Source organism: Dromiciops gliroides, chromosome 5 (genome assembly GCF_019393635.1).
Source record: "Dromiciops gliroides isolate mDroGli1 chromosome 5, mDroGli1.pri, whole genome shotgun sequence".
Classification (NCBI taxonomy): domain Eukaryota; kingdom Metazoa; phylum Chordata; class Mammalia; order Microbiotheria; family Microbiotheriidae; genus Dromiciops; species Dromiciops gliroides.
The window spans coordinates 293,083,941-293,101,515 of NC_057865.1; the positions used below are offsets into that span (position 1 = coordinate 293,083,941).

General features: G+C 48.6%; 1 protein-coding gene across 1 annotated transcript in view; it reads right to left on the reverse strand.

The window, feature by feature from the left end:
- Positions 1-1,546: 1,546 nt before the first annotated feature.
- The window catches only part of SHISA8 (shisa family member 8), a 33,211-nt gene continuing 17,182 nt past the window's right edge, over positions 1,547-17,575 (reverse strand). Inside the window, exons 2-4 of the mRNA XM_043967815.1 lie at positions 4,534-4,661; positions 2,891-3,037; positions 1,547-2,541 (exon numbers count right to left, since the gene is read on the reverse strand). Of these exons, the coding sequence (XP_043823750.1) occupies positions 2,126-2,541; positions 2,891-3,037; positions 4,534-4,661 (691 nt within the window). The 3' untranslated portion in view covers positions 1,547-2,125. The remainder of the gene's footprint in view (positions 2,542-2,890; positions 3,038-4,533; positions 4,662-17,575) is intronic.

The following is a 17,575-nucleotide window of genomic DNA, read 5'->3' on the forward strand; positions in this document are numbered from 1 at the left end:
TCTGACACTTGTGTGCTCTATAGGCCCTTCCGTCACAGACATTCTGTGTTCTGAGAGTCCTCGATCTAATGTTTAATGTTCTAAGGCCTTTCCTTGTTCTGCCTCTCATAAAAGGGACCCCAGCCTCCAGGCTGCACTTCCTAGGGGTGGCGGGGGGGGGGGAAGGGGACATGTTGGGGGATAGGGCATCCTCTTGGCGGATTGTCCTGAATCCTGCCTTGTTCCCGGTTCAGCACACTTGGGCATGTTCCCATGAACTCAGATGTGTTCCCTCCACTTTTGCTCCTTCCCTGGGGTGCAGGGAGGTCACTTCTACCCCTTCCATCCCCCTGCCATCATTTCCCTTGAATGGAGGAATTCTTTGGGAAGGGGAGAGGCCCCACAGTTGCTCGGGCGCGGCCTGCTCCTGTGGGCACCAGCTGTCAGCCAAGCAGATGGCCGTGGTGGCTGCAGGGCCTTGTTGGCCTGGAGCCCAAGAGGGGCTGGGGCCCTGTGCCAAGCCGCCTCGCTGCCAAGAGAACAGGGAGAGAGGTAAGGCCTTCCGGGCGGGGCCTGGCAGGAGATAGAACTAACAGGAGGATCAGCTCATTACTTGCCTGGCCTTCAAGGCCTTCAGGCTGGCTCTAGGCAGACCGGGTCACTCACTGTCCCTCCTATCCCAGTCCCTTTGGAAGATCCAGCCATCAAGAACTAACTGGAATGTCACCTCCTCCATGGAGTCTGCCCTGACCTCTCTCTCAGGTGGAACCGATCCTTTCACTGGCTGAGCCCTTGTCCCCCCTTGCTGTCCCTGCATCTGCCCTGCTCCGTCACAGACTGCTCAGATAATACTTTTCACAGGGGACTCTTGGACAGTGAAACTGTGAGCTTCCTGAGGGCAGGGACCTTGAGCCCTTCCTCCCAGTGTCCCCTATTGGGCCCAAGGGGGTATTGGATTGGTGATTAGAGAGGAGGACTGACAGGGTGGGCAGAATGGAGTCAGACACAGAGAGAGAAAGAGAGGGAGAGAGAATGACAGAGAGACAGGGACAGAGAGAGGAGAAAGAAAGAGAGGGAGGGGGAGACAGAGAGAAAGGGAGAGAGAATGACAGACAGAAGGACAGAGAGAGGAGAGACAAAGAGAAAGAGAGAGAAAGAGGAGAGAGAATGACAGAAAGGGATAAAGAGAGGAGAAAGAGACAGAGAGACAGAGATGGAGGGGGAGAGAGAAAGAGAGACAGAGAAAGGGAGGGGGAGAGAGAAAGACAGAGATAGAGAAGGAAACAGAGAGAGACTTCCCTAGGGTCATGTGGGAAGGAGCAGAATGAACATTTGAACTCAGATCCTCAAAGTCCAAATTCAGGGTTTTCTTCTCTGTGTCCTATTGGGAAGGGGGAGGACACAGACTGCCCCTGGGGGCTGCAGGGCCCACTCTTCTTTCTGTGGGTGAGACCCTGACCTTGGTGCAGCCCTCCATCATGGGGCACAGGGCCAGGCTGGGGGCAGGACTCTTCTTTCCCATCTCCGAGAAAGCTTGGAAGGAAATCACACCATCCTAAGCCTCCAGCCAGCCTCCTCTCCTGGGGAGGTCATGTTTATTGAGGGGGGGAGGTTAGATTTATTTACAAAGGAGCAACTAGAGACCCCAGATAGATGCAGCTTCCTGCATAGCCCCTGGCCCCCTCTTCTCCCTCTATATCCCCCCATTCCTCCTTCCCCCCTTCCCCTTAAGCCCTTGGAGAGAAGGGGCCCGACATCTAGGCAGGGTCCAAATCCCACAGAGGAATAGTGACAAGAGGGCCACAGACCCTCTCCTGCCGGCCCAGACCTCAGTGACCCACTCCGGGAGAGCCCCAGGCCTACCCATCTCTGAAGCGCCTGGCCTGGGGCTGGGGGAGGAGGAGGCTAGGGGTGGCTGGGAGCTGGAAGGCATCCAGGTAACTGGAGACAGGCAGCTCTAGGGGATGTTCCCTGGACCAACCCCTCATTCTACAGGGTAGGGAGCCAAGGTCCCGAGGGGAATGACCTTGTCCATGGTCAGTTCCTCAGACTCCAGGCACTCCCTGCCTGGCTTCTCTATCCAGCCCAGCCCTGTTCCTGCAGGCCCCTCGCCAGGAGGGAAACAGCATCCAGGAGGCCGGAGCCCTCACACTGTGACCTCAGCCTTGCTATTGGTGGTCAGGTGGCGTGGCCCCCCAGGGGGCTGGTGGCTGAAGGCCTCACCCAGCTGCTCCACACTGAACTGACGCTTGGGCACGTGACCTGGGGGCCGCCTTGGGGCTGGGGAGGGCTGGGCCCGGGACCCGTGGGGGGTCCGAGGAGGCATCCGGGAAGTGGCCCAGCCCTGGCAGGTGGGGGGCCCTAGGCTCGGCCCCGAGGCGGACGGCCGAGTGCCACTTCTTAGCCCTTTGGCCCTGGGGCCTGGTGTGGCCCAGGGACAGCCGTCCAACAGCAGGGGCAGATCCTTGTGGTGCCTGGGGCCCCGGGGAGGGAGGGACACAGTGCTGGGCACAGGCACGTCCACCGATGGGAAGCGTTTGTAGAATTCTCCAGGGGCGTTCTCTGTAGGAGTGGGTGGAGGGACAAAATCTAGGTCAGGAGGCGGTGGGCACCCCAGGGTGGGAGGGTGAGGAGGGGGGCTGGAGCTTGGTCTGGGCCTCGTGGAGGGAGGAGAGGCCGGAATAGAGGCAGTGCTGGCAGTTATGGGAGGCTGAGCTGGATGCATTTGAAGAATTAAGAGGAACCCTACAGTCCCTGTGGGTAGGGGGCCTGACCTGGCCAAGGCAGAGCACTTGGGAATCCTGGGTAAGGGTATCCAGGCCTCTAGTCGGGAGGGATGGCCTCAGTGACCTTATGGGATGGGAAAGGGGCAGGGGAGGGAGGTGGGGAGGTGCCCGACAGCGCCACTCACCAGCGGCCTTCAGGGTGGCGTACTTGGTGTAGTCAGGCTGCAGGGTCATGCTGTTGCCCAGGTGTAGCCGGGATCCGTGGGGAGGGCCAAGCCCCATCGAGGTCAGGACTGGAGTGCCCAGGGGGGCGTTGTTCAAGTGCTTTTTGTCTGGAGAGGACAGAAGAGGGAAGGTAGCAGGGGAGTCAGTGGGGTACCCGGGGTCCTCATCCCCAGCCAGAACATCCGGAGCTCTCAGGGTTTGGATTCTGGCTCTGCTGGGTGACGTTTGACAAGCCCCTTTCTCTCTTGCAGCCTCAGTTTCCCTCTAAAGTGAGAGGATTGGATTAGATCGTCTCTAACACGGTTCGATTCTCTCCCTTCCCTCCCCCAGGGGAAGGGGATAGAGCCTGTCCTCCAGCCCTATCAGGTGTGAGTCACAGTGCTGAGGCTGGGGGTGCAAAGAAAGTCAAAAATCAGCTTCCTGCCCCAAGGAGCTCATGCTCCAACATCTATTTATCCACAAGACAGAGAGTGGGGAGAAGGCCACCTCGGGAAGAGGAGAGCAGAGGGATTGGATCTGGAGAGGTGACTTGTGGGAGGTGGGCTCTTGAAGGGGGCAGTGCGAGGCAGAGATGAGCCAGAGCCTTCCAGGCAGGGGGGCGCCCTGAGCCCAGAGATGGAGGATCTCGTCTGTGGGACAGCTGGGGGCTCAGGGCACTGGGCCCAAGAGCGTGTGGTGGGGAGTGAGGAGTAAGACCAGGAAGGGAGGAGAGGGCAGCTCCTGAGGGGTTTTGAACAACAAACAGCAACAGGGAGCCGCTGGAGTTAATATTGAGTAGGGTAGGGACATGGTTAGATCTGCTCTTTAGGAAAATGTCTGGCCCCTGAATGGAGGATGGACAGCCGGACCCCCAGGAGGTATTGCAGTAATCGAGGCATGGGGTGATGTGTCCGAGGAGAGGAGGGGGCCCACATTCGACATTCTGGGAAGGTAGAATCGACAGGACTCGGGGGGGTCCTGGGAGGAGGGTGGTGCTCTCCACAGGAATCCGGAGGTGGGAGGGAGGAGAGTCTGGGAAGAAAGAGTACGTTGTGTTTGGGACGTTCTCCGGCTCAGCTGTCCGTGGACCATCCCATCGGAGAGGTTCACAGGGTCGCTGGGGATGTGAGACAAGGTCCGCGGAAAGATTAGGTCAGCGGATAGTGAAAGGGACCTCGGAGACTAAGTCATCGACCTTCTCGTTTTCCAGGGGAGGAATCTGAGGCCCAGGGTGACTTGCCCAAGGGCACTTTGACACTCGGGTGCTCTGACCCCAGGGTTTTCCCGCAGTAGCCTGCCCCGATCCAGAATAACATGGGGAGCCGCAGAGGGTGAGATGGGAGGGGCCGGCGGGAAGGAGAGAGGGGCGTCAGTCATCAGCTCTGAATGAGTCCCCATCTGGACGTAGAGCGGTGAAAAAATGGGGAACAACGCGTCCTCCCTCCCCGTGGGTCAGACATCCCTGCTACAACGGGTCTGCTCCGCTCACTCACAGACCGTGCCTCGGCGGTTCTCTGGGGGAGCCCGCTAGCCCTTAGCCCGAGGAGGGGTCTCCCGGCTGTTTCACCCTCTCCGCGTCCCCCTTCCCTCCCCTTCCCCACCCGGAGTGGGAGCACCTGCTCACCTGTGCTGTTTCGGGGGGAGCCCCGAGAGAGGCTGTCACCCATCTGCACCTGCACACTGCTGCCCAGTGGTGGGGGCAGTGGGGCCGAGGGGCTCTGCCCAGGCTGTTTCAACAGGTCGGTCAGAGTCCTTGGGGAGAGAAACAAGCATGGTGAGGGGCCGTCTGTCCCAGTCTTTGCTGCCTCCGCGGAAAGCCTCCCCCGCCCACCCCTGCCTGCAATGGGCTACCCTCCCTCCCCTCCCCTCTTGCCCCTCCCCTCCCCTCCCTTACCCTTCTCTCCTCCCCTCTCTCTTGCATTCAGTCCATCCCTGAATGACAGATTTAAAGCTAGGAGAGACCTCGAAAGTCCAATACCCTCGGCTTACTAAGGGGGAATGGAGGCCAAGAAAAGGCAAGGGACATGCCCAGCGTCACGCAGGCAGTAAAAGGTTGATCTGGGATTCGAACTCAGATCCTTTGACTCTAGGTCCGACCACCCCGCACTGCCCATTGTTCTTCCACAAAATTTGAGTCTGGCCCCGTGAGGAGACCCACAGCTGTTCCTCCAGGCTCAGCCTGGGCCGATGGAAGCCTGGGTGATGAGTCCCGCCCCTCCCCCAACTGATGGAGGAGGAAAAGGGAGCTCGTGAGCCCAGAGAGGCTGAGGCAGAAGAGAGTATGTGTGGGGAGCAGCCCCGCACCCCCGACTGCTCTGATTGGAGGATGTGACCAGCACAAGCTGAGCGACCTTCAGCAGCTGTCCCTACCTCTCTGGGCCCCAGCGTTTCTGGGCCCTATGCTGGTGTGTGTGCATGGTCATGTGTGGTCATGTGTGTGTGTGTGTGTGTGTGTGTGTGTGTGTGTACTCGCCGGGGATCGGCGCCCAGGGGCCTGTCGGGTCCTGTTCCTAAAAGAGGTGATGGCTGCCCTAGCCTCTCCTCCCAGCTGCTGCCCTGATTAGAAACCAGTGATCTGCTCTGACACTCCGACTCCTCTCTCCTGGCGGATGGCCCCGGAGGAGGACAGGACGAGGAGGGAGGGAGGCAGGCAGGGTGCCTACATTCACAGCCTGGCTCCGGCACCGTGTGCCTGTGCCGGGGCCACACCGGCGGGGGAGGGTCAGTGAGTCCGACACCTTGTTGTAGAGATGAGAACACGGAGGCCCAGGGAGGAGAGGAGAACTCCTGGTCGGGCAGCTCCGAATGGGCCCAGAGAGCCTGCAAAGCCAGATGCAGCATCACTGCTCTGATATCCTCGGCCTCTGACCTACGGGCTGTGTTTCATTTTACATGCGTTCCTGTACATTGATTTACTTGCATGTTCTGACTAACACCAGGTGTGCAAAAAAGCCATCACTTTTCTGTAGGTGATTTTTTCAAACATTTAACAATAAGAGCCTACTATGTGCTAGGCATGGCCACAAAGACCAAAAATGAAAAACATCCTTTGCCCTCAGTGAGCTTACACTCTAGCAAGGTATAAAGGGCGATGGATACCGAAGGGAGGCTATACTGATATAGGGAACTCCCAAAAGAGGACAATGCCTTTATGAGTTCAAGTTGCCACTTTTTCTGTCTCGGGGAAGAGGGTCATCAGGACCAGACTCTATGTCACCCCTACCCCCACACGTCCTCATGCCTTGCCTCAATAGACCAGAATCTTGGATCTTTCTTGTAGGAAGAGAAATCATTGGGATTTTAGAGCTGGAAGGACCTTAGAGGCATTGAGTCCAAACCGTTTCTGAACAAAAATCCCTCTATAATAACCCTGACAAAAGGCCAGCCAACCTTAGATTGTAGACATCTAGTGATGGGGAGCTCACTACTTTCCAAGGCAGCCCATTATACCTGTGGGCAGCTCTAATTGTTAGGATTTGGGGGGGCTAATATATTTTTTTATTTTTATTTTTTTCTAGTGAAGCAATTGGGGTTAAGTGACTTGCCCAGGGTCACAGCTAGTGTTAATTGTCTGAGACTGGATTTGAACTCAGGTCCTCCTGAATCCAGGGCCAGTGCTCTATCCACTGCACCACCTAGCTGCCCCTGGGGGGCTAATATTAAGCAGAAATCTGCCTCTCTGCATCCTGGGGAGTGCCACTGTGTCCTGAAGCATATCTGGATACCTGCCCCATGGTCTGGCTTCAGGCCATTAGCTCTGGGTTGAATTATGGGGAGGGCTGGATTCCTTCGTTGAATTAGGGGCAGCTAGGTGGTGCAGTGGATTACGTACTGGCCCTGAAGCCAGTTCAAATCTCACCTCAGACACTTACTAGCTGGGTGACCCTGGACAAGTCATTTAACCCCAATTGCCTCAAACATCTGGGGCCATCTTCAGTCATCCTGATGTCTATCTTGCCCCTGGACCCAGATGTCTCTGGAGGAGAGAGTGAGGCTGGTGACTTTGCACAGACCTCCTTCCCTTAAATCCAATTCAGTGCAAGTCATGACATCACCCCAATGTCCCCGTCCTCTTTGAGAATGAAGGACAAACAACAATGGGTAGGGCTGGAGCACCTGATATGAAGAGGATGTTGTGCCTTCCTAGGAATGTCAGGGCAGGATGAAATTTTATTTTTTAGAGGCTGGGAGAAGACACCCATGTCCCAAGGGAGACAGAGCCTGGAGCAGGTTCAGCTTCTTCAGCCCCAGCATCCAGACTCCTAGGCCTCCCTTCCCACCTTCTCCCTTGACTTTTGGCTGACATTTTCATGTGGTGGCTTTAATCCAAACCTGATACCGCATGTCATCCTTAAAGATGTCACTTTCAGGGAGATGATTCTCAATGACTGGTAGGGGAGACGATTAGTGGGTGTCCAGAAGAACCAGCTAACATTAGCCTGAAGGACTCACCCACCCCCAAACACACATCCCTCTGTTTTCTAAAGAGCTTGTGCTCATTTTCCACCTGGGGCTCTCTGCCTAGCTGGAGATTCTGAATCTAGCCCTTGTAGCTTTTTGTGAGGGCCATGGGGTGCCATGTTTTCTGTTTTCTGGCAAGAGAACGAGTTAGGAAGGAGCCCTTGTCCTCCTGAACTTAGCACAAAACATCAGAGGATTTGACTTTCCTTTCGAGCTGAGGCTGAGGGTGTGAGATTTAGGCTGTAGCTGACAACCTTGGAGGCTGCTCTCTAAGAAGCTAGCTTTATCAGCAAGCATTCACCTAAGGTTGGCAAAATGCTTTGCCAATATTATCTCAGTTGATCCTTATAACAACCCTGGGTAGCAGATACTTAACGTCTGTTTGCCATATTTGTTTTATCTCTATATAGGGATAATAATAGCATCCACTTCCCAGGGTTGTATCTGACTCTCCATGACCCCATTTGGAGTTTTCTTTGCAAAGCTGCTTGGAGTGGTTTGTCATTTCCTCTTTCAGTGCATTTTACAGATGAGGAAACTGAGGCAAACAGGGTTCAGTGACTTGTCCAGCAAGTGTCTGAGGCCAGATTTGAACTCAGGTCTTGCTCACTCCAAATCCAGCTCTCTACCAGCTGCACCACCCAGCTGCCAATATTTATTTGCCTGGCACAGGTAACCTGGCATGGAAGCCTGATGTTTAACACCTAAACAGGCAGTTCGGCACTCTCTACACAAGTGGTCCGGGTCATTTAAAGTCAGTGTTTGGGGGAAGTTAGGTGGCACAGTGCATAAAGCACTGGTCTTGGATTCAGGAGGACTTGAGTTCAAATCTGACCTCAGACACTTGACATTTGCTAGCTGTGTGACCCTGGGCAAGTCACTTAACCCTCATTCAGTCTGTCAGAATGGCTACATTTCCCCAATTGATGCACCTGGCGCCAGCTCAGGTCTTGGTTGGCAGTCTCATCAGTGGGTAGCTGTTATCTCTGCCCACCATCCTGCTTTGACAGGGGCTCTGTGTTGGTGCTTATTCACTGTAAGACACTTGGGACACGTCTCTCCCCAGTGATATGTGGAGCAAAAGGGAGGTTCTGTTCACCTCTTTAGACTGAGGGAATGTTGCCAAGTGTTGTCTTTTGTCCCTAGGGGTTTGAGGAGTTTAATGGTCTATTACTTTTACTTTAAGGTAACAAGTATTTTTTATTAATCTGTCCCTTCCACTACAAATTTTAAAACAAATGCCTCCATGTATAGCTACACAATCTGACTATTTATTTACCTATCCACGTAATTATTTTTTGTGCATGATAATGCCTTCTTTTTTTGTTTTTATTTTTGTTTTTTTGCAAGGCAATCAGGGTTAAGTGACTTGCCCATTATCACACAGCTAGTAAGTGTCAAATGTCTGGGGCCGAATTTGAACTCAGCTCCTCCTGAATCCAGAGCTGGTGCTTTAACCACTGTGCACCTAGCTGCCCCGATAATGCCTTGTTGTTGTGTCATTGCTGTTTGTCCTTCATTCTGGAAGAGGAACATGACATCAGGATGATGTCATGACTTGCACTGAATTGGATTTAAGTGAGGCAGGGCTGTGCAGAGTCACCAGCCTCACTCTTTCTTCCAGAGCCCCTGGGTCCAGGGGCAAGATATGTATCAGGATGACTGGAGATGGCCCAGCATGTTTAAGGCAACTGGGGTTAAGTGACTTGTCCAGGGTCAAAGAGCTAGTAAGTGTCTGAGGTGAGATTTGAACTCAGGTCATCCCAACTTCAGGGCCAGCTCTCTATCCACTGCACCACCTAGCTGCCTCATGATAATGCCTAGACCTGTTCAGGAAGAGGAGGAAATAGTCCCTGATTAATTTAGAGTAATTTAAAAAATAAAAAAGTAATGGGAATTTTTCAGTAATAAAACTTCCCAGAATTATCTGATTGGATACTTTGAGCAGAGGTTTTTTTCCTCTTTCTTCTTGAACTGGCCAACCAGGAAGGGAAAAGCAAGGAAATAGGAAAAATGGAATGCAAAAATGCCCAGCCTGGAGGTCCCTCCCAAGTTCAAGGTCTGGTTGCATTGTCCGTAGGAGAAACTCTAGAAATCATGATATGTGATCTTTGGGACTGCAGACTTCCCAGTTATGACGGGAACAAGTTATGATGGCTACTTTGATTGAATTTCCTAGTGAAGTTTTTTCTTTCCTTTTCTGGATATGCTTCTCTAGAGTTTTTTAATTGGAAATTAAGATTTAGGGGAATTTGTATAAAAATGCACCCAGATCTGAAAGCACCCACTTCTTTTTTTTCCTTTTTGTGGGCAATGAGGGTTAAGTGACTTGCTCAGGGTCACATAGCTAGTACATGTCAAGTGTCTCAGGCTGGATTTGAACTCCTGAGCCTCCTGAATCCAGGGCAAGTGCTTTATCCACTGCACCACCTAGCTGCCCCACAGCCACTTCTTATTCCCCTCTTTTCTCTCTGCTGATCCAATGAGTTCCCACCCTGACATCGAGGGAGTCTGGGAGGCTAGGTGTTCCTTCAAACCATGGACCAACTTCATTTAACTCCCACATAGTAGAGATGTATTCACATAGTATATCCCCTCTTCTGTGGGCCAAGCATCCACAATGGAAAAAGGTATTTTATGTCAAAGCAAAACTGTGTTAGAAAGTGAATTATGAATAGAGCCTGTTTCATGTCAGCCCTCTTCAATCCAGCAACTAGCAGATGGAGCCAATTTTCATTTTTCTGAAAAATCATTTGTATCTTATAAAGGACCCAGCCTGCTCAGAGGCTTTTTTCTGCTGTCTGTTACTTAATAATAGTTTCTGCAACTTGTAACTGTATTGGGAGTTTTATCACTGAAACTTACTGCTGAAGTAATTCCCAGCCGTCTACCCCAGACCATTACCAGAGATTTGGGGGAATCTTTTAATGATTGATTGATTGATTTGTTCGTTCATTCATTCATTCATTCACTTACTTATTTGTTTTGTTATTATGGTTATTAATATTACTGCTTAATCTCATAGATGCTGCTATGGTGAACCCTTTCTTGTAGCTATGACATGATCGGAACAATCGTGAGTGGTGAGAGGAAGGGCATGGTGTCCTCTTTGCTCTGGCAAATGATTAAGACTCGCACCTGTATTCTCTAGTATGTCAAGAGGAATATCATCCTGGGGAAAAATACAAAGGCCCTTGGAAAGGCTGAAGGTCCAAAGAAGTTTCTGTAAAAGATCATCCACCAGGGGCAGCTAGGTGGTGCAGTGGATAGAGCACCAGCCCTAGAATCAGGAGGACCTGAGTTCAAATTCGACCTCAGACACTTGACACTTACTAGCTGTGTGACCCTGGGCAAGTCACTTAACCCCAGTTGCCTCACTAAAAAAACAAACAAACAAACAAACAAAAACCCAACAAAAAGATCATCCAACAGCCCACATTTTACTGCACGATTCCATGAATCCCTGAATACAATCGTTAGAAAATCAGGGTTTCGATTGGAAAGTCCCTGATTCTGCTTCTGTGACTTTTGCACAACTTCACACTAGGTTCCGAGTTTGATCTTTTGACCAATTTCCCTCCATGTGAAGGACTTACAGGAGACACACACATCCCCATCGCACCCTCCTCGTAGCTCTACATGACAAATGGGAGAACGGTATTTCTATAGCAGTTTATTAAGAAGGGATTTGACCCCACATTCAACCAGGTCTTCTGATGCTCTGTGTGTGTGTGTGGGGGGGTGTTAAAGAGGCAGAACCCCATCTTAAGCATCTATATACTTTCATGAAAGCAAGTGATGCAGTTCACACAAACACAGAGTATTGACAGTATAGTCCAAACTGGACAGAGGGAGACTGTAAAAGGAATTATTGGCAACACTCTGGTGGGACAATTGCTTGTTATCTTCTTTGTGTCTTCTTTGTAGCCTGCCCTTTGGGGTGCTTTGGGGTGCTCACTCAGGGTGACTGGGGTCCTAGAGCAAGTGTGTTAACCTGGGGTTTGAACTTATTTTTCCACTATATTTGTGGTCCACTGATTGACTTTCCTGTGTTGCTAGGTGTTACCACCAATTGAACTTTCTTTTTTGTTTCATTTTTTTTGTTTGTTTTTTTTGCGGGGCAATGAGTGACTTGCCCAGGGTCACACAGATAGTAAGTGTCAAGTGTCTGAGGCAGAATTTGAATTCAGGTTCTCCTGAATCCAGGGCCAGTGTTTTATCCACTGTGCCTAGCTGCCTCCTGAACTTGTTTTTAAAAACATTTGGATAATAATTTGCATAGAATTGCTTTCCTTTGTTAAGCTTCTGTTTTCAATTTGGGGCATTTAAAACCATGATTCTGAGAAGGGATCCAGAATCTTCACCAGACTGACTGCCCAAGGGGACCAGGACTTCCTTAGAGTAGAAAAGAGGATACTTGGGACTCTGGAAGGTGGCATGGTACCTACATTCAACATGCCAGTGGCCCCTGCTCATCCCCAGAGCCCGATGGCAGCAGAGAGTGAGTCCCCATTTTCTCCTCCAATTGGCAGTGCCTGCAGCCTAGCTCTGACTCCCCCCAACCAAGGATAAGACTCTCCAGAGGTGGTCGACGAGCCAAGGGGACCTAGAAGATCTGTTGCTGTCATGGCAACAGAATTGCAAGTCCTGGCAGAAATGTAGCAGCAAACCACCCTCCATAGTCCTGGGCATCTCCCCTCTGTTACTAACCCTCACCTCCCCAAATGTAAATATTGTTTCACTTGAAATGTCTTCCTCTCTGGACCAGACACAGCTGGGACTGTTAAGCAGAGACCGAGATAACTTGTGTACAGGACTCTGAAGCTCGGTGTGGGTTGAGACAGAGGAACAGAAGGAGAAGCACCATGAGGCCTAGAGAATGTGGTGATTCGTGGTGACGTGGCCTCTCTATTCTTGGGGCCCCCTCTATCAAAAATAAATCTCTATCTTCTCCAGCTAGATACAAGCCTTAGGGCAATCAGCCTATACTTTTTTGGGGGGCGGGAAATGAGGGTTAAGTGACTTGCCCAGGGTCACACAGCTAGTAAGTGCCAAGTGTCAAATTTGAACTCAGGTCCTCCTGAATCCAGGGCCCGTGCTCTATCTACTATACTGCCTAGCTGCCTTTAAGCCTATACTTTTTGACATCCCTTTTTTTTTTTTTTTTGCGAGGCAATTAGGATTAAGTGACTTGCCTAGGGTCACACAGCTAGTAAGTATCAAGTGTCTGAGGATGGATTTGAACTCAGGTCCTCCTGAATTCAGGGTCGGTGCTCTATCCACCACGCCACCTAGCTGCCCCCAAGCCTATACTTTTAAAAACTTACTTCTCTCTATAAAATTGGCCTACCCCTTGTAATGAAATACGTGATTCTGTGAGACTTCCTTTACAAAACCTGACCCCACTTACTTTAGCCCATTGAAATAATGTGCCCTCATCACTTTCTATGTGAGCTCTCCCAGTGGCATCATACCATCTTTATAATTGCTAATTTGCAAAATTGCTGTTCTCATTGAACCGTGTTAAGCTAGAATAGAGAGGAAGAGAGTTGGAAGCTTTTAGAAAAGACTTCATATGAGTTTCACGGGTAACAAGAAATGGATATTTTCAATGATTATTATGTATTACTCTCCATCTGTAACCTAATTTCAATACCAGCTCATATAAATGTTAACTTAAAAATAACTACCTCTTGATTTACTTGTATGCGGTAGAACTTGCTGCGGGAGATGGAATATCTTGAGATGCATAATTTGATTTATCCATCGCCCATACTCTTACTTTGCATTCAGGTAAAAGTGTCCACACTGTTGAATTAGCAATCTACCACACAAGGGAAAATGCCAACAGCTGTCTAGCAGGAGTGCTGTCTAGCACCTCCAAATGTTGTATTAGTTCCAGGTTGATCCAGATTTCTGGGAGAGTTGGGAACAGTAGCTTTGCCAAGGTAGTTCCAGACTCAGTTTCCCCATTTTTCTGTATCCTCTTTAAATTTCCCACCTGCTAGGCCCTGCCCACATTCCTTATATAACAACACATTCTGATCCATTCCAAAAATATCAATGATCTTTACCTGGGACCAAACAAAGGGATTCTTGTCCCATTGTTCCTATTATAGGTGAACTCATGGCTTTCAGACCCAGGCTTGATAAAAAAGCTTGATACTGTTATAACCAGATCCCTCCTCTTCATCCTCCAGAAAATTCTTCCAACCGTGGAAAGAGATACTCAGATGCCTTATGATGCCTCTTAATGTCCTTATCACTATCCATCACTGAATAACCAACGGTGGAGATAAGAACCTCTAATAATTATCCACGTCTCAGTAATTGTATGTATAAGTGTTTAAGGAGCCCATATGGTGCTGCCGGGTATGCAAAGAAGATAGTGGGGAGCTTTCCATCCATGAACCAACCCGGCAGGTCCCCAAAGTCCTATACTGATTCTCCTGCTCTCCCACAGAACCCCGGGGTGTCCAACTTATGTCTCCTAACAACCACTGAATGTACAATATGAAATCAGGACCCGCCAAGAAGGGTGGAATGTTGTAGGACCTGTGTCTGCTGTGATTCATTCCTACCATTTGTTGTGTCACAATTTTTTTTTTTTTGCAGGGCAATGAGGGTTAAGTGACTTGCCCAGGGTCACACCGTTAATAAGTGTCAAGTGTCTGAGGCTGGATTTCAACTTAGTTCCTCCTGAATCCAAAGCCAGTGCTTTATCTACTGTGCTACCTAGCTGCCCCCTCCTACCATTTGTTATAGGTTTGCTACGACTGCTTAGTCTGTGTACAAGGATATGTTTGCTTTTCATAAATTTGTATCCACAAGTGTGTTCTCCCTCATTCTTGGGAGTATACATTCATTGCTATTGCTTGCTATAAGACATGTACACACATTTATATATACACTTAAATCACTGAATACATATTAATAAGCACATGTTCACACACATATAATCATATATAGATTACGTGTATATGCCCAGGCACATGTATGAACACACATAGTTGTACATATATATGCATGTGTGTGCATACACATATACATATATATTGTATATGTGTGTATAAATATTAAAGCCCCTTTCCTCTCTTAGGATCTTTATGCATTAGAAATTTGTTTTCTTTTCTCTATAGGATCTGAAATGGTCTTCCCGATATAGAATCCCAAGGTAGGAAGTGATAAGCATATTCTGAGGCCATCTTCCTGGCACTAACCAGTCAATTCAAGAGGTAAAACTCCCTGGGCATAAACCTCATGCCCACATTAATTGGCTGATATTCTGTAAGTGTTAATAGTTTCTTGATTCAAGAAAGTTCCTCACTCTTTCCCTTAATAATAGCTTCATAGATGAGGGTGCTCAAACAGCTCCTTATCACCTGGAATTATAGATAAAACTCTCCAGAACCTTTCTTCCCCCTGGGTCCCCCATTGACTAACCTTGAATAAATCAGGAAATATCCCAGTTGTATATTCTAACTCACCTCAACTGTCATTGCCCCCCAATGATACTAAAGCAAGCACTGAAAGCCGAGATAACATCTTTCTCTTACCATTTACCGTCCTACAACTCTGGAAAAGGACGGAGCATCTCTACCACATCAGAGAGGGAGATTTTCCTCCCAAAAGGGGAAAGTTAGGGAGCCATCTTTGAAAGAGTGTACATACTGTCCCATGGTCCCACAGCCCTGCCTCCCCCACTCTCTCCAGCTGTCCTTTATTATCCTTTAATAAATTATCTTTGGGGGAATAGAACTTCCAGACCTCAAGCTGTACTCTAAAGCAACAATCATCAAAACCATTTAGTACTGGTTAAAAATAGAAAAAGCCGATCCATGGTCCAGACCAGGAAAGGAAAACATCAGAAACAATGAAACTCAATCACCCAGCATTTGACATGCCCGAAAACATCAATTACCTAGGAAAGAAGCCCCTATTTGACAAGAACTGCTGGGGAAACTGGAAAATAGTCTGGCAGCAATTAGATTTAGATCAACATTATGTAACATAGTCCACAATAAATTCAAAATGGATACATGACCATTAAACAGAACAAGGAGAGTAGAAGAGCAGCAGACCATATACCTTTCACATCCATGGGTAGGATGGATTTTTGACCAAACAAAGATCAGAGGCAATCACACACAAAAAATCAAATAGTTTTGATTACATTAATTTTTTTTTTGGTGAGGCAATTGGGGTTAAGTGACTTGCCCAGGGTCACACAGCTAGTTAAGTGTCAACGGTCTGAGGCTGTATTTGAACTCAGGTCCTTCTGAATCTAGAGCCAGTGCTCTATCCACTGCGCCACCTAGGTGCCCCTTGATTACATTAAATTGAAAAGCTTTCAAATGAACAAAATTAATGAGACTAGAATAAGAAGGAAAGTGTCTACTCAAAAAAAAAATCTTTGTATCTAATATCTCCAATAAGTATCTGGTATCCATGATAAATAGACAATTTATAGAAATATTTAAGGCCAAATCCCATTCCCCAATTGATTAGTGGACAAAGGAATGAACAAATAATTCTCAAAATGGAAAGAATGGGCAAACTAACAACAGTATGAAAGAATGTTCTAAACCAATAATAATAATAAGAGCAGTGCAAATCAAAACAACACCTCATGCCCAGCAAATTGGCAAGGATGTCAAAAATGGGAATAGTCAATGTTAGAAGATTTGTGGAGAAGGGGAAGCTAGGTGATGCAGTAGATAAAGCACTGGCCCTGGATTCAGGAGGACCTGAGTTCAAATCCAGCCTCAGACACTTGATACTTACTAGCTGTGTGACCCTGGGCAAGTCACTTAACCCTCATTGCTCATTGCCTGGAGAAGAAGAAGAAGAAGAAGAAGAAGAAGAAGAAGAAGAAGAAGAAGAAGAAGAAGAAGAAGAAGAAGACGACTGTGGAGAAGATGGATATACTGATGCATTGTTGGTGGAGCTGTATATTGGTCTAACCATTCTGGAAAGCAATTTGGAATTATACAAAGAAAGTAAGCCGCTAGATGGCACAGTGGATAAAGTGCAGAATGTGGAGTCAGGAAGACCTGAGTTCAAATCAAACTTCAGACTCTTACTAGCTCCTGAGGAAGTCACTCAACCCTGTTTGCCTCAGTTTCCTCATCTATAAAATGAAGGAGGAAATGGCAAACTACTACAGTATCTCTGCCATGAAAACCCCAAGTAGAGTCACAAAGTCAAACATGGCTGAAACAACTGAAAACAAAAAAGTGACTCAAATGTCCATAGCCTTTTACCGGGGAATTCCACTGTTATGTATATATATAAGGAAGTAGATGATTAAAAAAAAACAGTCGGGTCCTTACACAGCGCAATATTTATAGCAGTACTTTTTTGTGATAAGAAAGAACTGGAAACAAGGTATATAGCCATCAATTGGAGAATGACTAAACAAATTGTGGTATGTGGATGCGATGGTACACTACCGTGCTTTGAGAAATGAAGAATGGGATGAATTCAAAGAAGCCTAGAAATAGATGAATCGATGCAAAGTGAGCTAAGCAGAACCAGGAAGATGATATTCCATCAGGACTACAAAAAATGTAAATAGCAGGACCATTAACAAAAGAATTGGAGCTGAATGCTATGAAATGATGACTAAGCTTTGCCCCTTCTCTGTGCTGGTGGAGAACTGGAGGCATGAAAGACTGAACAGAATATCAAACTGGTCTGAAGTGTTGGCTTGTTTTGTGAATTTGTTTTGTTTCTACCTTAAAAAAATATTCTTTTTTGGCTAGATGTGGTGGTGCCTGCCTGTAATCCCAGCTACTGGGGAGGCTGAGGTTGGAAGACCTCCTGGGTCTGGGAGATCTGAAGTTGGGTGAGTTAAGCCAATAGGTGTCTGCACTCAATTCGGTATTGATATGAGCAGCCATGGGGAATAGGTCACCAAGTCACCCAAGAAAGGAGCGAACCAGATGAAGTCACTTGCCAAAGCCCTGGGGTCACTGAGTAGTGGGCGGGGCCTCCAAGTAGAACCTACTGTACTTGTAGCCTGGGTAAAAAAGGGAGTTGGTTGTTGTTGAGTCATATCAGTTGACTCTCTGTGACTCCTTTTGGGGTTTCCAAGGCAGAGATACTAGAGCGGTTTGCCATTTTCTTCTCCAGCTCATTTTACAGATGAGGAAACTGAGGCAAATAGGGTTAAGTGACTTGACCAGAGTCACACAGCTAGTAAG